This window comes from Ciconia boyciana, chromosome 2, assembly GCF_034638445.1.
Source record: "Ciconia boyciana chromosome 2, ASM3463844v1, whole genome shotgun sequence".
Taxonomy (NCBI): Eukaryota; Metazoa; Chordata; class Aves; order Ciconiiformes; family Ciconiidae; genus Ciconia; species Ciconia boyciana.
In genome coordinates this window covers 92425548-92444254 of record NC_132935.1, presented here as the reverse complement: position 1 = coordinate 92444254, position 18707 = coordinate 92425548, and the positions used below count along the sequence as shown (strand labels likewise).

The following is an 18707-nucleotide window of genomic DNA, read 5'->3' as shown; positions in this document are numbered from 1 at the left end:
GTTGTCACTCTGCAGTCCCAGAAGAGAGCCAGGCTGCTGCTGGGTGGTGGAAGAAGGAGAAGGTGGTGGCAACAACTGTAAGACCCTGGGGGCAGGGGAAGGGAAATTAAGGAAGGGAAGGAAATGGTACTGTGTGCTAAGCATTTTGCTGCAAGCCTGATTATGGGAACAGAGTAGGTCAAGTCTTCTAAAAAGTGGCAGAAATAAATGTTGTGCAAGGCAATGAAGAAATGCCAGAAATTAAACAAGTGTTGGTTTTAGTATGATGAGTAAGTCCTCAAGAAATCAGGATAGGAGAAAGGTCAGCTGAATGGTTAGGTGGTGGGAAAGCCCAAGCCAGGAGACTCCAAGTCCCAAAGAAGTATGCTGAGAGTGAGCAAGCTAGCTCCCTTTGCTAGTCAAGATGCAAGGATGCCAGGCAGGATGAGAAAGGGAGGTGGCAAGGCAGAATGGCTGTTGGCAAGAGAGAGAAAACCGCACATGTTAATTGAAAGGGACATCCAGAGGTCAACCTCCTGCTTGGAACAGGGCCATCAGTAGATAAGGTCAGCCACAGCCCTTCCAAGGGTGGAGATTTCCCAACCTTTCTGGGCAACCTTCTCCAGGTGCTGCTCACCCTGGGTGTCCTGGTTTCGGCTGGGATAGGGTTAATTTTCTTCCTGGTAGCTACTATAGTGCTGTGGTTTGGATTTAGGTTGAGAATAATGTTGATAGCACACTGATGTTTCAGTTGTTGCTAAGTAGTGCTTACACTGGTCAAGGACTTTTCAGCTTCCCATGCTCTGCCAGGCGCACAAGAAGCTGGGAGGGGGCACAGCCAAGATAGTTGATCCAAGTTGGCCAAAGGGCTATTTCATACCATAGGACATCATGCTCAGTATATAAACTGCAGGGAGTTGGTTGAGGGGGGCAGCAATTGCTGCTCAGGGACTGGCTGGGCGTCGGTCAGCGGGTGGTGAGCGGTTGCATCACTTGGTTTTTTTTGTTTTTCCCTAGGTTTTGTTCCTCTCTCTTGTTATTTTCCTTTTCATTACTATTATTAATATTATTATTATTATTATTATTATCATTATCATTATTGTTATTATTATTTTATTTCCATTATTAAACTGTTCTTAACCCATGAGTTTTCTTCCTTGTGCTTTTCAGATTCTCTCCCCCATCCCACTGGGAGGGGGGAGGGTGAGTGAGCAGCTACGTGGTGCTTAGTTGCCAACTGGGCTTAAACCACAACACTGGGCAAAGGTTGTTACCTAATGTGCAACTCACCCTTCAAGCGTTGTGGCCATTGCCACTTGGTAATGATCTGGCACGGCCAAGAGGACATTAACTCTGTCATCTTTGCAATCATGCTTAAAATAGTTGAAGGAGAGAGAAAAGTTGACTCACATTTCCATTGACTTTAAAGGCCTGTGAGTGAGTTTGGGAGCATGTTGTCATGGTTTTGTTCCTCCTTGGCCTCCCAGGTGTGGCTTTCCTGTCTTTACTCCTGAGGCACATCAGGAAGTGCTTAAGGGGCACTTGGCCATGGGGACATGAAGCCCTTGCATTAGGTGAAGCAGGGCATGGCAGAATTGCACCTGAATTGCACAGGGATCCTGTGTCATGTTTCACAGCTGAGTCAGACAGAAGGCAGTGCTGTTGAGGTTGTACGGGGGTACAATAAAGCACTTGCTTCACAACACTTTTCCTGTGCTCCTTGCCCTTTGGGAAGCAGAGCCAAGAAGGGACTCTGGAAGCAGCTGGTCACATGGAAGAAAACAGAAAGGACTCAGTGACAGCCAGCAGTCTCCTCCCTGTCAGGAAAAAGGACTCCTGCCGTGCCAAGAAGATATATTTCTAGTAAGACGCAGATGGTGTGTGCAAGTCCTATAAGAGACCCAGTCCTTTGCTCTCTGTTCTAAATTCAGAGAGTTAGGAGCATCCCCTGCAAATGTGCATGACTCATTAGGACACTCTCCTTAGGAGAGGGAGCTGCGACAGGAGTAAATGTGTACTGGGGGATTTGCATGTAATCTTCCAGAAGGCACTTAGGGAGTTAGTATTAAAGGCTTCATTCTCCAATTTGATCTTGCCTCAAACCAGTGAAAAAAGTGACAAAGCAAAATGAGAGTAAAGCAGTGCAGTGCTGGGCTGGCAACAGTGTTGAATGCATGAAAGGTTACAAAGGAGAAGGTTTCAAGGCACATACGTTTTATTTTCCTCCAATTCTATATTGTTGTTCAATATTTACCAATTGCTGTGGGACAGAGATTAGAAAGTTCTAATTTAATAGAAAGTTCACAGCAATTGTAAAATGTGTTAGCCCCTTTGCATGCGTGAAAGAAGCACCAGTATCAGGAACACAGAGGATTTTGCAGGTTTATTTCACTACCAGCTGTGCCAGGCTGCTAAGTTAGTATAAAACTGACAAGAACGTGGGTGAGGTAGCCCTCCTGGGATGACCAGCTTAGTGAGCTGAAACCAATAGAGATGGAGCAGCGTTCTGCAGGAAAGAGTTTTTCCTGTTTCTTTTCTTCATATGTACCAAAGCAAGTGTGTTGGGAATTACTGTTTTAGATCAACATAGTCTGTTCTGCATTGTGGCAGTTCTGGTTCAGAAAGTGCTGAAAAGATGCATCGATGTTGTTCTGTGCAGTTTGGTACTTATAGTGTAGTGCTAACCATTTTTGGGTTCTTTGGCTAGGAAAATGAGCCAGAGGCTTTAATTCCAGGTTATGTTTAATATGTGCTTTCTTCTAACATTGAGAGGTTTGTCAACAGTATGGGAAAATGAAGAGGTAGTGCACAGACTATTGAGATGCTCTTTGTGGTGTGTATTTTGTTCATTATTGTTGTTGAGAGAGCCTGTTTAGTAATGGTCAAGTTTCTAGGGGGAAGAGAACCTTCCCAAGAAGAGGATACTCTTGGTCTTGTTGTGCCTGATAAAGAAGAGGAAAGGGTGATCTGCTACAAAAATAACAGTAGCACCAAGACTTCGTGATGCCAGTGCTGCTGAACTGGCAGCTGCTGCCTCTGTGCCTTCTTCACTGACTTCCAGATAACATTTGTGAAAAACTTGTGACAAAAACAGCTCGCCGTTCTCTGACATTCCTGTGAAATCAGCTTGACCTTCAGTGAAGGCATCTTGTATCCCCATCCTGCTCAAAGTAGATTTGAGGTCATATTTCTCTTCTAACGTGAACCTGGGCAGGTAAACTTCCATTTTCATTTTCTCCATTAATTCTGGGCTGGTCCATGCAGACAAGTTTTCAAAAGTCAATTCTCTTTCTAGCTGCAGTTAGTAAGAAGAAAATCAGAAAATTACAGAGTGTTCAACAACCTGTGCCCTAAGGGCTGTTTCTTCTCTTTTCTTAAATGGAGAACTTTTCAAGCTATTGTAAGAGTACAAAAAAAACAGGAGTGAAAGACCAATTCAGAGTTCTTTTTGTCTAAAGGAGTATGTTGCTCTACAGTAGGTCAATGCAGTATTTGAACTGTTCTCAGTAACTGTCAGGAAATACAGCAGGGTTAAATAGTTGTAGAACAAAAACATGAGTGTCAAGTAACAATAGTCTGGTTGATTTGCTCTTCACATAGAATTTACTGAAAAGAGCTTTTTTTCTACAGAACACACACTAACATAAATGAGAATTTAATAAGAGTTTATTATCCAAAGGCAGGATCTGTCTCTTTACAGAAGGTGGCAGTGTCCATATGTATTAGCTCTGGACTTCCTGGAAAGTAATGGAGGCTGTCCAATTTGTGTGGGGTTTTTTTGGAATGAAATCATATCTGTCTGAATCGGTACAGACAGTAAATCTCAGCAGGGCTCGCTTTCTGTCCTCATTTTTGTTCAGCTGGAAGAAGGGCCAGTCTTGTAGGGTTTGGGTTACCTATTTCCAGGACTGATCAACATTAGGAACCACAGAATTGCCAGCTGACGAGAGTAATAAATCCAGTCTGAGCTCCAAGAGGTTCAAGTTCACAGTGCTAGGCTAAGTTTGGGGTTTGCTTTTCCTTGAGCCTGATCAGTACCCTCCTTCCTAGAAACATGACTGCAACCTGGTCTTTTACCTTGCACATGCATAAAATAAGTAAATAATGACACTCTTGTTTTTTCATATGATTTATGTTCTCAGTTGCTTTACCTTTTGTAGGCCGGTGATGTCACTTGGTAGCAGGATAAACATGCTGAGGTCATTATTGACGTATGGAAGCTCAAGCACGTCACTCTGGACTGATTCTATGTAGGTCCAGTTAAAGTTATCACTCAGGTACATCATTGGCACTGGTTTAGTTGTATGCTGCAACAAATCAAAGTAAATGTTTGCCATTTGTACTCTGACTGAACAGTAAAGGACTGAGTTAAAGTAGCACAGGTGAAGTTTATTGTATTTACTGTACAAGCTGCCTAGTGTGTCTGAGACATCCTTATGGCTCTAAGTGGTAGGACACAGGATCTACAGAGGCCCTCTGGTCTTCTGGAAAGGCACTTGGAGGCTAGGCAGGCTATCTATCTAAGCTGTCTCAGATTATACCTATTACAGGAAGCTGCATTCCACTCTGATTTGTCATATGGTTAAAAATGAAAATGTAAAGAACTAACCCATACAGTTTTGTTCACCTCATTGTTTTCCCTGCCTTCAGAGAGTGGAAGCTTGTTTCAAGTCAGCTTCTGATAATTTTACTTGTGGCTCAGGTGCTAGTATGCATGTGCAGTCTTTGTGCTGAAGATGTGGTGAAGAAAATATACTGTATGCATTAAATGAAATAACTTTCATGCTGGATTTCATGTGAATTTAAAGACTGACAGGAATTTATCTCCCTCATCTTTCTCACTGCTTTTTCCACCTGCGGTCTAGGATATAGGTCAGTATATTCCCATACCGTGTTTATTCTGAAAGGCCTTTGCCTGGTAGCTTCAGCTTCAAACTTTGTTGCCCAGTTTCCTTTGAAGTAGAGCGCATTTATCAGGACTAGTCTGGTGAGCGAATCTATGGATCCAGGAGGCAGCAGATTTTGGATTTTACCTGGAGAAAACAGAAGGACATTTACACATTTTTGCAGTTTTACTGTTTCGGAGGAAGTGTTGGCACAATTTCTGCAGATAAAAGCCAGGGAAATTGTAAGTGCTGATATAGCATGCTTCTAGCCTGAGATTATTCACAAATAAGTGATTACTGGAGTAACCTTCATTTACAAAGAAGAGTAAGCTGCATTCCTCACATGTTCAGATGGAGTACACTAATTTTAGTAAGGGCTTGTCAGTGGATGACTGCTTTAGGAAACTGATCTGATTTACCTTTCGGAGGTGAACTGTTTACCTGCCTTGGGCCCCTTGGGTACAGAGACTTTGTTCAATGCCAAAATGGCTTCTTTTTGAATTGGGAGAGGAAAGGCAGGAGCTTACCTTTGGTCTGGTGTTCAACCCTGGAATTGATCTCTCTTCTGATTTCATCTGCTGCTCCCACAAAATCAACTGACTGTGGCTCTGCATTGTAGTATTTCTTGGCTAACTGTAAGTATTCCTGCAGTGCAAGAGGGACAGCTGTCTTATGTTTGTTGCCTGCCAATATGAATGCTAATAAATAACTACAGCCAAACAGAGAGAAAACATGATAAGAATGACACAGACTGCAAGCACAGCATTTTGTCAAAGGAACAAAGTATTTTTTAGTGGAAATACTCAATTTAAATGTTTGCGCCTAACCACATCTGCAAATCACCCTGAAATTAGATACACATCCCATAAAACTAACGTTTTAGTGTCCGAAGTCTCAGGAAGAGTATCATAAAATATTTATGTTAAGAATAACAACATGATTTGCAGATGTAATAAAAATATTTAAAAACGTATAGTTTATGGTATGTTGTCATAGATAGATCATAAAGGTTAAATGGCACTACATAATCTGAATAAATGGCCTACCTACCTTACTGAAAGGCAATGTTTTTTCTCCATATAACTGGTTGACACTTTTAAGCAGGTAATTTTTAGTGGGTTGGTTGATTTCAAAGTTGAGTGCGTTAAACCCAGTATGTACGTTATCCGAATTGCCAATTTCTGTCTTGGAGAAAAGGAAGAAAAAAGTTACTCATCTGTTGTGTAAAATAGTTCAAAATTTCTAATTTCTTCCTTGAAGCAATTCCATGTAAAGTATTTCTGTTGAGGTGATCTGTCACCTGTATTGCAACACAAGAGGTGTTCTAAACCAGATAGCTATTAAAAGAATCATTTGAAAGTATTAAAAGTATCATTGGGAAGTATTAAAAGTTGCAGACATGGTACAGACACTGTAAGTGTCTCAGAATGCAAGTGGTAAGAGCTTGAACTATGTAAAACATTTAAAGGTTTCTAAGTGGAGATTGTGAAACTAAGTATATCCAGAGAGTGAGAGACAGAACGTAACTGTTAAACAATGCATGAAGATTTGTCTGTGTGACTCCTTTCATTTATGAAGTTGAGTGTGTAGTTACATGGAAAGTTTGCCCTAAATTTCTTAGTCTTGCTCTTAATGGTAATATTTTGTAAATTTTTTTATGTTGCAGTAATTGCAGTAAATTAGTTATCTTTAAGTAACAGGATGAAATGAATGTGGGCTCAGACTCTCAAATGAGCTCAAGGAAGTTAAGCTGTGAATTAGTAAAGTGAAAATCTGTGCTGTGTTCATCTTGTCAGTACATCAGAATCAGAGGCATGAACAGCCGCTTAAATTTCTAAACTGTTAGAAAGGTCCCTCTGCCCTACCCACAGCGCTCTGTAATTCTTACAATTCAGACAAGCATTAATCATGAGGAACAATCCCTCTCCTGTTCATGCAGTGCAAATGAGTTGTTGACATAGCCCCTAAAATAAATCTTCCTGCCATAGGATTTGGCTGTGGAATGCAGATCCAAGTTCCCATTCATCAGAACTCACAGCCGCTGCGGCTTTGTGGGCAGCCTGCAGGGAAATGGCTCACTCCCACAAAGAATAAGGATGATGGGAAAGAGCAGGGAGAAGACCTTGATGACACCGTGGTTGAATTGTCAATGGGGAAAACCTGCCTTTACTGACTCAAGAGGGATTATGTTTGCTTTTCTGTATTTTTCTGCTATCTTAAATTATGTATACTTTGGTACAAGATGCCTGCCAGTATGTCAAAGAAATATCTCAGGAATATAATGGTTTCCACTTCTCTAAGATTTATTGCAAGCAACTGGTCTACCCTGGGAAATTCCACCATGTCAATTTATTTTGTTAACTAGTCAACTGAAATGGAGACTAATTTCTGAAGAAGGCTCCCTGCCAAGCATAGGTAGCCTGGAAAAGTTAACACTCTGGTTTTTGTTGTCTTGATGCTGCAATCAAACGTGTGGGAGGGCAGCTCTGTTGTTGTGATTAGCTCTATGAGGTAGGGACCATGCCTGTTCAAAGAACATGTTTTTGCTAAACAGCTAGCTGTTGAACAGTAATAATTTGAGAAAGAAATCCCTCCTCAAAGCTAAAGGAAAAAGATCAAGAGATACATTGACAGAGAATGGTAACACTAAATTTTAAATTTTGCAAATTTGAGGTTAGTTTTTGCAATTCTGCCTAAAAAGGGGAAGCATGTAATAAGTGTTGCATTAGATGAAGGTATCACAGGATGCTGTACCAATTAATTGTGTACACTACATCTGAGGAAGGCAAACATAGGCAAATGCAAATGTGGAAGCAAAATACAAGCAGGAGAAGATGTGACCATGCCCGTAGCTCGATCACTAGACTTGGTAAGATACCTTCTGGAAACAGGCACATCGACTTGATACACGCTCTTCTGTTCTGGAATAGACTTGCATTTTTATGGTTGTGGTGATGTTTCTGGCTCCTTCAGCTTTGCTAAAGTGAAGTACCTATAGCGGAAAAAGCAATAATAAATGCAACAATAGAAAATTTGCTGTTTCAGTAAAATATTTCAATTATATCATGGGAATGGTGATGAAGAGAGTCAAACTCATATTTTATTCCTTGTGTCCAGTCTTGACCGAATATGAAGTCTTTGATTAGGCCTTGAGGCCCATGTCTACAAAATGGCATGAGCACACTAAGCTGAGGGTTGCAGGGCAAAACTCTCATGTAACTAGCCTTTCTAGAGGAATCTGCCTGCTTTGAGTTATGCCCTGGGGTGACCAGTTAATACCTGGGAAGAGCCAATTATCTCCAGATGGAGACTATCAAAGCAGAAGTCTAAATGGAGCGCTGCTATGTGTGTCAGAAAGCATGAAAACGATGGGGGCAGTTTCATGCCTTAAATCCCTTGCTCTAGGCATGTGCACCTTACCCAGGCTACAAAGGGGTGCATCCAACCTTCGAACATTTTTCAGAAGAGCTATGCTTTTTTTGTTTTGTTTTCCCTTCTTCCTAGCAAAAGATCACTCCTTTCTTTGTTACCCTGCTGGCCCTCTTCTGTCCTGTAAATCAGGAGTTAGATCACTGCCTTAGCAGGTGGGACAACTTCTTCTGCCTTAGCAGATGCAAAGTCACAAGCCTCACCTCCTGCCATAGGAGCTAGGTAACTCTGCACTGGGACTGTTCTGCCACCTGCTGAAGCTATGAACCTTGCACAAATACGATTTAGGGATTTCAGTAAGCAATTTTGCCTGTAAAATACATACCCCAAAGAAAAGGTTGCAGTCTCACCATGTTTCTTCTCTGGTCTTGTGGATGTGGATTTATCCTCACAGTTTAGCAAAGTGCAAAATTTATAATAGCTAGGGGAGATCCTTTTTGTGTGGGATCATTCCCAAAGAGCTGAGATGTGAGGTGGGAATTGTCTGTGGCAGAGTAGAAGGAGAATCCAGGTCTCCCACTCCCTGGTGAGTGCTCAAGTTACTGAGCTTTGGGATAAAGATCCCTTACTTCTGCTGGTGAGATTTAAAAGGAAACAATGTCACCAGTGCCACTTCTCGCATTTGTTGGGGGCCTGTTTCCAGAGGCTAGAGTAGACTATTTCTTTGCCCTGCACAAGTGGAGAACTGGTCTATTCATTGCAGCGCACATCAGGGGTGAGACAGGAGCTGGCATATGTGTGTAGAGTTTTGATTAGAATAATTTTTCTGCTTATGGCTTTCCTCTGTTCCATCATAGTAAATTTCTTGCATAGAGGATGTTATTCCAAGAGATCAACCCTTTCAGACAGCTACCTTTTGAAGCCCAGACTCACCTTCGCCATCTGATCTGCAGTGTTACCTCTGGCTCCCAAATAAGCAGTAGCCAGGGCAGATGAAATACTCAAAGGGGAGAACAAAATATTCTTGTCACCATCTTCCTGACACTCATGTTTGAAAAAATCGAGAGCAAAGCTTGTGTTTGCTTTATTCAAAGCTTCCATTGTTCTGAACCTGCACAGAAAGGGAGAAGAGATGCTATTAGCGAACAACTAATTATGACTGATATGTGCCTGCAAGTTTCTCTTCAGTTTTTGAAGTTTGTTTTGTCTTTTAAAAGCTTTCTAAAATTATTTATCTATATGAAGAATGAGGAGGATTGACTATTATCAAGTCATACAAAGGGTAGCATGTCCTGTTTCACTGATGACACTAGCTATCATTCGGATTAGGGAAAAAGCAGCCTGCAACCATGTTTTGTATTTGTTCACCAGGTCATTTACTGCACTGTCCTTTACTCATCTTGGAGTGAGAGGTTACTCACTAGTGCCTGGGCTAGAGGATACTGAAAGACTGTCTCTTATGACATCTTTTATGCTTCAGTTTGTGCAAGAGCGTTTTGATGCTCGTAACTGTAGTGAACAAATATTCTGGTAACAGTAACAGTCAATCTATACTTTTAGGACAGGACAAAATACTCCTTCCAATGCTTGGGCAAGCACTGCCTCAACTATTGCATGCTAAGCATCCTGAATTCCCTTTTTGACTTTCAAAAATGTCCTGAAACTCTGTCTTACAGCGCTAGCCCAGATCCCAGCTTCCCAGATCCCCTCCTGCAGGACAAGGTTTCCATATTCAGTAGACCACAAGTGCTGCTATCTGTCATTTGCATTGCAGGTTTAGCTGAGAGCTCTAGGCAGGGCCTAGGAGCTATTCTGGTTGGTATAGGATGGCCTTAGAATAAAGACAGTTCGTGTCTTGAGCAGCTTGCAAACCAGGAGCTGACCCGATGTTCATGAGAACTGAAGAGCACAGGAACAAATTAGCTGACTTAAGCAAACACAGTGGTTCTTACACTGCTATGATATATATGCTAGCCAGTGAGCTCTAGAAATTATAGAACTCTGTACAATAAATTCCTCTTCCTGTATATTTTTAAGACTTCCACCTTCTAGACCATGCCTGTGCCATCTTAGTAAATTACTTTCCCAAGCATTTGTCGTTTCCAATTCAGATCCCTGCTTCCTTTTTTCTATGCATTTGTCAACAAAGCAACATCATCCAAGAATATATGAAATAAATAATCTCTAGAAATCATTACAGTACCTGATTTTGTGCAGGGAGGAACACTGCTGCTCTGGGTGTCTCCAAGGTTTCTACAGTTCATGTGAAGGGTAGGGTGAATTTATAGTGTGTCCGGCCAGTTGTGCAAAGGTTCTTATGACTCAAGACGGTGGAATTTCGTATGCCCTGAAGGCCACATCCCTGTGGAAGAACTGAATCATCGCAGAGTAGGATGTGAAGTGAGATGGATGGTGAGAATGATACCATACAAGAACGTAACAAAACTGACTGCAGAAGTATTTCTATAAACACTTTTGTGGCAACAGGCTAGTAACAACTTGAACCCATGCTACTTTAAACAACCTTTCTTTTGTGGTTTGGAGGGTTTAAAAAAAAGGCAGTTGCTGACCTACTTCTTTTATGATTCGTCTAATAGAAATTATTTCTGAGAAACAGACAGAGGAAAAAGACAGTGACTTCTTATGTGTGAGTTTTTCTATTGCCCGTTTCCTACTGAGAAAGTATTTGTCACTCCTGGTGGGTTTCTGTTTTAGAAAAATGGATTTTGTTAATCTTGGAGGATTTTAAGACTGTACAACCAGGGAAATGTTGTCACTGTGAGATAGTGAAAGTTAAGAAACAGGCACCAGACCCTTGCTTTTATTATCAGTGGCGACATTGCTAGAACTTAGATTAGACTCCATTTTTCTTCTGCTTCTGTTTCCCCACCCTAATCTGAAAGCTGCTGTTTGACCAATGTAGCACCTCAGAGATCTATTCCTTATTTTCCATTCCAGAAATGGATATTCTGTCAAATCCTCTTTTTCTTCTTGCCTTGGCTACTAAAATACCTCCTTCCCCGATTTTCCTTGCAGTCATGCTGTCCCTTCCTGTGTTGTCCTTTTTGTAGCTGCCCATCCCCACTCCGACCCCTAACTGAAACACCCTGGGGAATCCTACCCTTGCCCTTTATTTCATTCTTTACCTCTCTGTACTGTTGATAATACCACCTTGAAAACTTGGATAGGAGCTGCTTGTTTCTCCAGGGCTGCCTCCTCGACACTGAGCAAGACTCACCCACAAAGTCTATCTCCTCAGCATAAACTGCCTTCTGAGAGCTTTCTTCTGACCTGCTGTCTATGAGCATACATTTAACACGGACTTATGTTGTAAGTCAGTGGCTGGCACAGAGGATCCTGTAATGAGGAATGAGCCATAGGAGTACCTGCAACATTTGGTGTAGGGCATAGGAAGGCACAGCTGCAAAGGGTCCCTTGCCAACAGTGAACCTTCTGCATCAATATAATTTGGGAACTGAAAGCTTTGTTAAAGTTGCTTTCCTACTTGTGAGGAACCGCACAACTTTAATCAGATGGTGTTTTCCTGCCCTTCGGTTCTTTTGAAATTGTAGCTGCACAAAACCAGCACATTTCAGTGTGAGTTGTAATTAGATGCATCTGTTACATTTTCCAGAGAGCGGCATAGTGTAGGAGAGGTGTTCACTGCAGAATTAATTGCTTCCATTGCGCCTGGGAAAGCTGTAATCTGTTTACATTGGCCTTAAGTGATTTCCAAAGCCGAAATTATTTGACTAATCTTTGCAAATTTAGCCATGTTGTTAAACGAGTGATATATACACTGGATAGACTTCATCCCTTAGAGCAATTACGGTGGAGTTTCTGGTTTTCAAGCAGGGGTGAATTTAATTTGCTAACTTGTAATACTGCTTGCTGCTTTACAAAAAGTGGCTGAGGTGTTCTGTTTACGCAGAAATGCTGGGTTAGACTGAATGAGAGGCTTGTGCCCTTGTACAAGGTTTTAAAGCTACCTTTTAAAAACACCTCTTGAATGGCATGGCTGGTCATTAGCAAAAAAAAAAAAGCATACCAAGTAACTAAAATTATACTCGTCTCAAAGGACAACATATGCTAAATCAACGTGATGGATTGATAACATTTTCCAATATCCTTTTAAATTAGCACCACCAGAGGACGCGGCTCAATGGGTAGTGCTACTGCTGAGCAGCAGCAGTACTGTCACTCCCACTCTATACTAAGTCAACACAGCAGTACACTAGAAGACTTATATTGGTATTAATCGTATCCTTCCTGTGGGAAGTAAACCTGTGCGCTCTTTCGCTGTAGTCATTCATGTTTCCATTTGGTCAGGACAAATATTGGCAGGACATCAGTGCCCTGGCCAGATCTCAGCTGTATAAATGCATTTGGTTTTCCTCCAGTTTCAGTGTAACTTAGCACAAGTCATTGTGACTGTCCTACACAGTGTGTTGCTCTGTTCATTAGCACCTGGGTTCAGGAGTAGGTGAAATACTTGATGTCTAAACAGAACATTGTAAAGTGCTCTATAAAGGCTCTTGAGCGTCTTGAGAGAAAGACTTTCTGTCACAGAAAAACGGTAGCTTCTGCTTTCACACAGTATTTTAGGATACAACTTTCCATGGCTGGTTTTCATGTTCGTTGGTAGCTTATTTTAGCTATCAACTCTGTATAGCTCTTGGAAATCTGATTTAATTCAAAACTAACATGTTCTATATTTCAGATAGATCAAAAGAAGAAGGGATGTTTGAAGGAAAGCTGTTCAGTTTCCCTGACGTCTTCAAATATTTTTTACCAGTAAAAGTACTGTTTATTTACTTGGGAGGGAAGAATTTCTGGTTCAGCCAGCAGAGCACTCTATTCACGTTTTTGGCTCAGCCAGAGCAGGGCAGTAGATTCTAAACATGAAAAGATTTTAAATGTCCCCAAACCTTTAAAAGGACTTCAGGAGATACAAGCAGCATGGAGAGGAGAAGGATTTTGAAATCTGAGAATATTTTAATCCCTTTGGAGGTCTGATGTAATTTTTTTTTTTATCTCTCTGATTTAAAGTTAAAAACTCTAAGGAGGACAGGGGCACAGAAACTGAGGAAATAGTAAGGGTGCTGAGTGACCAGATACATGAACTTTCCTATGCTAAGGAGGACTCTTCTCTGGGTGATGCCTCTGTCATAGTGTAATTGAGAGCACAACATAAGCTTTTCCTGAGCTTGTCAACTAAAAGAAAATAATAATGTATATGCTTTACCTAGACTGGTTACAACAGATTGGGGGTTGTGCCATAGCAGATTTTTATGTAGGATAAGTTTGTATCATCCTGAAATCTCAAACAGTTTTTAAGTTTACAAGACATTAGTTCTCTGGGTATATTTTTTCCCTTTAAAGTGTTGGTTGAGAACACACATGTCTTTATTTTGAAACAGAGTAGATAGCTATCTGTTGTGTACCTCCTACGAGTAAGTTTGCAAGCCTTCCCTTGCCAAGCAATCCTTGCTGACATACTCTAACAGTATTTAAACCTTATGAGTTGCCAGAGGGTGTGGTGAGCTTCCTGTATAAATATTACTGAGGCATTTTGCTCCACGCCTACAGAAAGCAAAGGTGTGGTGAAATTTGACCGTACTGGCACAATTCATCATACTTTACTATTACTTCTACATGCTTTGGCTTAGACACTGTAATTAATAAAGGTAGTGTTTTTCCTGAGAAATTCAGCCCTCTTAAGAAGTGCAACACTTCTGAGAAAGGACTGATCTCTATATCTGAAAAGATATAGTTTATCTGTTAATGAATATGCACACTGTTTTCACATATGCAAGGGTGCAGTTTTCCTTTGAATGACTCAGGCCATGAGCATTTTTAAAGTATCCCAGGTAGCAGCTGACATAAAAAATATGAAGAGTGGCCTGAATTTCTCAATCATGATACACAGTACTGCATTATGAGTAATGACATATGTGTGGCTTGTATGCACTTTAGCCAAAACTTGGGGGTTTTGTGAAGAAATCTCTCAAAGGGTGTAACTGTACGTCAAGTGCACCGCTACTGAATCAGAAAGCTGATCCCTGCTTTGTGTTAATGGGAGTTTCCCAGCCTGCAGTGCTATAGTGCAAGATGAGCCACGTTGTGGGATGAAGAATGTGAATATCAAGTCAATGTATCTTCAAAGCACATTTCTAAACAACATAAACAGGAGCCTTGTGCTGATGTGAAAGAGCGGGGTATAGAGGAAGGGCTCTGTCCTGGTTTCAGCTGGGTTAGAGTTAATTTTCTTCCCAGTAGCTGGTATAGTGCTGTGTTTTGGATTTAGTATGAGAATAATGTTGATAACACACTGATGTTTTGGTTGTTGCTAAGCGGTGTTTACACTGGTCAAGGACTTTTCAGCTTCCCATGCTCTGCCAGGTGCAGAAGAAGCTGGGAGGGGGCACAGCCAAACTGGCCAAAGGGATGTTCCATACCATATGTTGTCATGCTCAGTACAAAAACTGGGGGGATCTGGCCAGGGGTCAGGGACTGCTGCTCGGGAACTGGCTGGGTGTTGGTCGGCACGTGGTGAGTGGTTGCATCACTTGTTTTTGTTTTCTTGGGTTTTGTTCCTCTCTCTCTCTCTCTCTCATTGTTTTCCTTTTTATTACAGTTTATTATTATTTTATTTTATTTCATTTCAATTATTAAACTGTTCTTATCTCAACCCACGAGTTTTCTTACTTTTGCTCTTCAGATTCTCTCCCCCATCCCACCCCGGGGGGGAGGGTGAGCGAGCGGCTGTGTGGGGCTTGGTTGCCAACTGAGGCTAAACCACAACAGTCCTTTTTGGCACCCAACGTGGGGCCCGAAGGGTTTGAGATAATAACGGATTAACCAGAGCGTGTTAAGGAATTTGTATCTGTTAACAGTTGCAAATCACTATTGATTCATCTGTTCTTGATATTAATTTATCTGATCTGCACCATGCTCATTGTTTTGCTGTACATGTTAAAGATCGGTGTTGGTTTTTGCAGTTTGCTGTGCTCTGCAGTTATTAATGATGTTTTACCTGGGAGATTTGTTAATAAAACACTGTCCTTGAGCTTAATCTGGTATTTGGGTTTTGTACTGAAGCCGTTACTGTACTTCAGGTACCACCTCGTGGAGACAATTAGCAATTACACTTCTTCCTCTGAGTTTTTTTGGGGAGGAAATACAGAATGGCACCTTCGCTATCTTCTTCTATGATGTTTCCTCCTTCATTACAATAACTTTTCAGTATTGGGGAAAGGGAGCTCCTGGATAGCAATGAACCATACCCAAGGGAAATGAGGCAGAATGAAAGAGAAAAGAGGGAAGAGGAAAGAGGAACTGCTCTTACACACAGCCCTGTAAAGTTTAATGATTCCTCCTCCACCCCCTTTGTTCACTTTTAATTCTCTGTGCTGGTTTTGGCTGGGATAGAGTTAATTTTCTTCCTAATAATTGATATAATACTGTGTTTTGGATTTAGGATAAGAATAATGTTGATAACACACTGATGTTTTAGTGGTTGCTGAGCAGTGCTTATACTAAGTCAAGGACTTTTCAGCTTCTTATACTGCCCTGCCAGCAAGAAGGCTGGAGGTGCACAAGAAGCTGGAAGGGGACACAGCCAGGACAGCTGACCCCAACTGGCCAAAGGGATATTCCATACCATAGGACATCATGCTGAACAAAAACTGGGGGGAGTTGGCTGGGGGGGCGCAGCCGCTGCTTGAGAACTGGCTGGGCATCAGTCAGCGGGTGGTGAGCAACTGCATTGTGCACCACTTGTTTTGTATATTCTTTTATCATTATTATTATTTTCCCTTCCTTTTCTGTCTCCTATTAAATTGTCTTTATCTCAACCCACGAGTTTTACCTTTTTTCCAGTTCTCTCCCCCATCCCACTTGGGGCGGGGCGTGAGTGAACAGCTGTGTGGTGTTTAGCTGCCTGCCCGGTTAAACCACAACATTCCTATATCTCTGCCTTCCTTACAGGAACTCATCTGACACCTCACTATTCTCCCTCTCCATGTTGACCTCTTATCAGAGCCACAACACTGGAATTTTACCATTGTGACTAAGAAGTCAGCCTTCCACTGTAAGGATTTTCTCACCTCCAGGATCCTGTTCCTGTCGTCTGTAAGGTGCCACTAGTAGAAGTTCATTGTTTGCCTGCATTGATTTTAGACTGTGGGTTGCTATTGCTAACATTTAGACAAAGTAGGAAAGTGCTGTATAAGTTGAAAAAATAAAATCTCAAAATGAGTTTGGAATATTTTTTTCCCAGGAGTAGCATGCAATTGTGAGCATTGGCTCATGTCACAAGACAGTTAGACCGTATGGTATTAAAGTCTTTATCTTGTGATGTTTAAGAGTATAACAGTGAGGAAAGGGAGGCCAGGTACAAATGATAGCCCATTGATATCCACATATAATAAAATGGAGACAAAGTATAAATGATGCTACTGGGACTAAAAATGTGTAGCATGAAGCTCTGTATCTCACCTTTGCTCCTAAGCATTGTTCACCATCCTAGGAATTTGCTGTTCACAGTGTGACTAAGCACTGCTTGGGACTTACAGAGGTATTCTGTAGAGTTTGGTTCCAAGAGGGTTAAAAGTGAGGAAAGACAGTGAGAGCTTTGTGGGCTGACCATGGGAGAATCAAAATGAAGGAACTGGTGGGGCTTATTCTCACATGTGGCCAACTCTCATTTGGTGAGAGAAAGCTAAACTGGCTGGATGGCTTACACTACTTCTGCATTAGTGAGATTTGGATTTATGTTTAAAATGAAATTAATCAGAACATTGTGGATTCTCCAACCTTAAAGATATGCAGCATTTGACTGGGAAGGGCCCTGAGCAACCTGGTATATCTTTGAAGTTAGGGCCAGATGACTGTCAGCTGCCCATTCCAACACAAGTTACTCTGACTCTGTGAACTTCAGGAGACCAAGTTTTGCAAATAACTGACTTTGTTCAACTGAGCAATATTACTTGCATTCTTATGTATTTGAAGAATTAGGACCGGAATAAAGAGTAGGGCCCTAGGGTCAAATTCTGTCATCTCTATGGAAATTCATTACGTGAATTACCTTCCCATTGTACGATGGCAGGCAAGCAAACAAGTGTGGTCTTGTATCTGCACAACTCACTAAGCCTTTGAATTAATTGTGTCTCTTTGCATGTGGGAAATTACAAATATATATGGGGTGTGGTGGTAGAGCAGTAAAAGCCTCTTATGACAGGTCCTAAAGCTGTGAGTCTGAGCCTTCTTCCATACTTGTGCTGAAAGAAATACTGGGGGTAAAAGAGAGGGTAATCCACCTGTACTTCATGACACAGCAGAGAGCCAAAGTCTCTGGGACATGGTGCTGACTATTTTGCTTCTTTAGGGATGGACTGAAGAAGCTGTAGCCTCCTGTGTTGGCACAAAGGAGGACTTGTTCCATGCTGGGTGACAGAGGTGCCTGTTATTACGGAAGCTACAGTGCCTCAGGTGTGGAAGGCTGTTGAAGTTTTTAGCTGATAGTTTTTTTCTACTTCTCTGTCTGAGATTTGAGGACTCCAGCATCCATTCCTTGGTGGGTGTGTGATTTGCCAAGTCCCAAAATGGTTTCAAAGTTTTCAGTGTCTGAAAACATAAGACTGAGAATGTATGTTTGTATATTTTTTTCATTTGTGTATTAGAGATGGATGGCCTGCACAGCTGGTTGAGGAAGTGACTACTGAGGACAAGAATATGACTGCTTGTTGCGGTGCTGGCAGGAGAAGTCAGCAGAAATCAGGAGGCAGCACTGAATCTATCTGTCTACATACAGGAGCAGATGTACTTCTTTGCATCTTCTGTTTGTGAAGAAGTATGTTTTAATTGATAAGAACTTCAAGGGCCTAGAAATAGTGCAGTTTTAGAACAAATCTGCTGAAAATTAATTGTCCTGAGAATTTTAGGTGCCCTATTTCCATCAACAGAAATGCCAGGACAATAGTAAACACACTGTTAGCTCTCTTGCAATAAATTTCCCCATTTGTTATCTCCTGACCAGCAATCGACTAAGGTACAGGAAAGTGAAGGAAAATTTTTGAACTATTTATACACCAGTGAAGGTGGTGTCATGTTATCTTCCTCCTTTTGCAAGATCATGTTTGCTACCAGCAAGTTATGCCCCCTAGGTCCTGTCAAAGTATGTGTTATCTTGGGGGATTGGGGGGGAAGTCAAAACAAGTAGAACAAGCAAAAGACTGTGCAGTGGAGCTGAAAAAACATTTCACCACAGACCACCCAGCACTGGTGCCATGCCATGCATACTGGAGTCAGGAAAGAGCATAGCTTTCTTGCAGTAACTTCACACCCCAAAACCTTTCTCTTTCACTCTTCTGGTACTTCTCTGTGACAGTTTCTCACAGATCTGTTTCCTTTCTTGCTTCAGTGACAAAGGGAAGAATAATTCATTCCAGAGAGAAACTATAACTTGCCATA

General features: G+C 41.6%; 1 protein-coding gene across 1 annotated transcript; it reads right to left on the bottom strand.

Annotated features, from left to right (window-relative positions):
* Nucleotides 1-2172: 2172 nt before the first annotated feature.
* Nucleotides 2173-10555, bottom strand: LOC140647942 (serpin B10-like). Its single transcript, XM_072853176.1, has 8 exons — nt 10438-10555; nt 9168-9345; nt 7744-7857; nt 5916-6050; nt 5393-5510; nt 4870-5012; nt 4131-4286; nt 2173-3274 (listed from the first exon to the last, which is right to left on the bottom strand). The coding sequence occupies exons 2-8, from the start codon at nt 9333-9335 to the stop codon at nt 2870-2872; spliced, it is 1239 nt and encodes a 412-aa protein (XP_072709277.1). The 5' UTR covers nt 9336-9345; nt 10438-10555; the 3' UTR covers nt 2173-2869.
* Nucleotides 10556-18707: the final 8152 nt, after the last annotated feature.

What these genes read in the sequence shown, in the direction of transcription:
- LOC140647942 (XM_072853176.1), bottom strand. Translation starts at nt 9,335, where the DNA reads ATGGAAGCTTTGAATAAAGCAAACACAAGCTTTGCTCTCGATTTTTTC. An exon ending in GATGTGCCTGTTTCCAGAAG is followed by an intron (nt 6,051 to 7,743) that starts GTATCTTACCAA and finishes CTTTTCTCCAAG; the next exon opens with ACAGAAATTGGCAATTCGGA. An exon ending in GGTTGAACACCAGACCAAAG is followed by an intron (nt 5,013 to 5,392) that starts GTAAGCTCCTGC and finishes TGTTTTCTCCAG; the next exon opens with GTAAAATCCAAAATCTGCTG.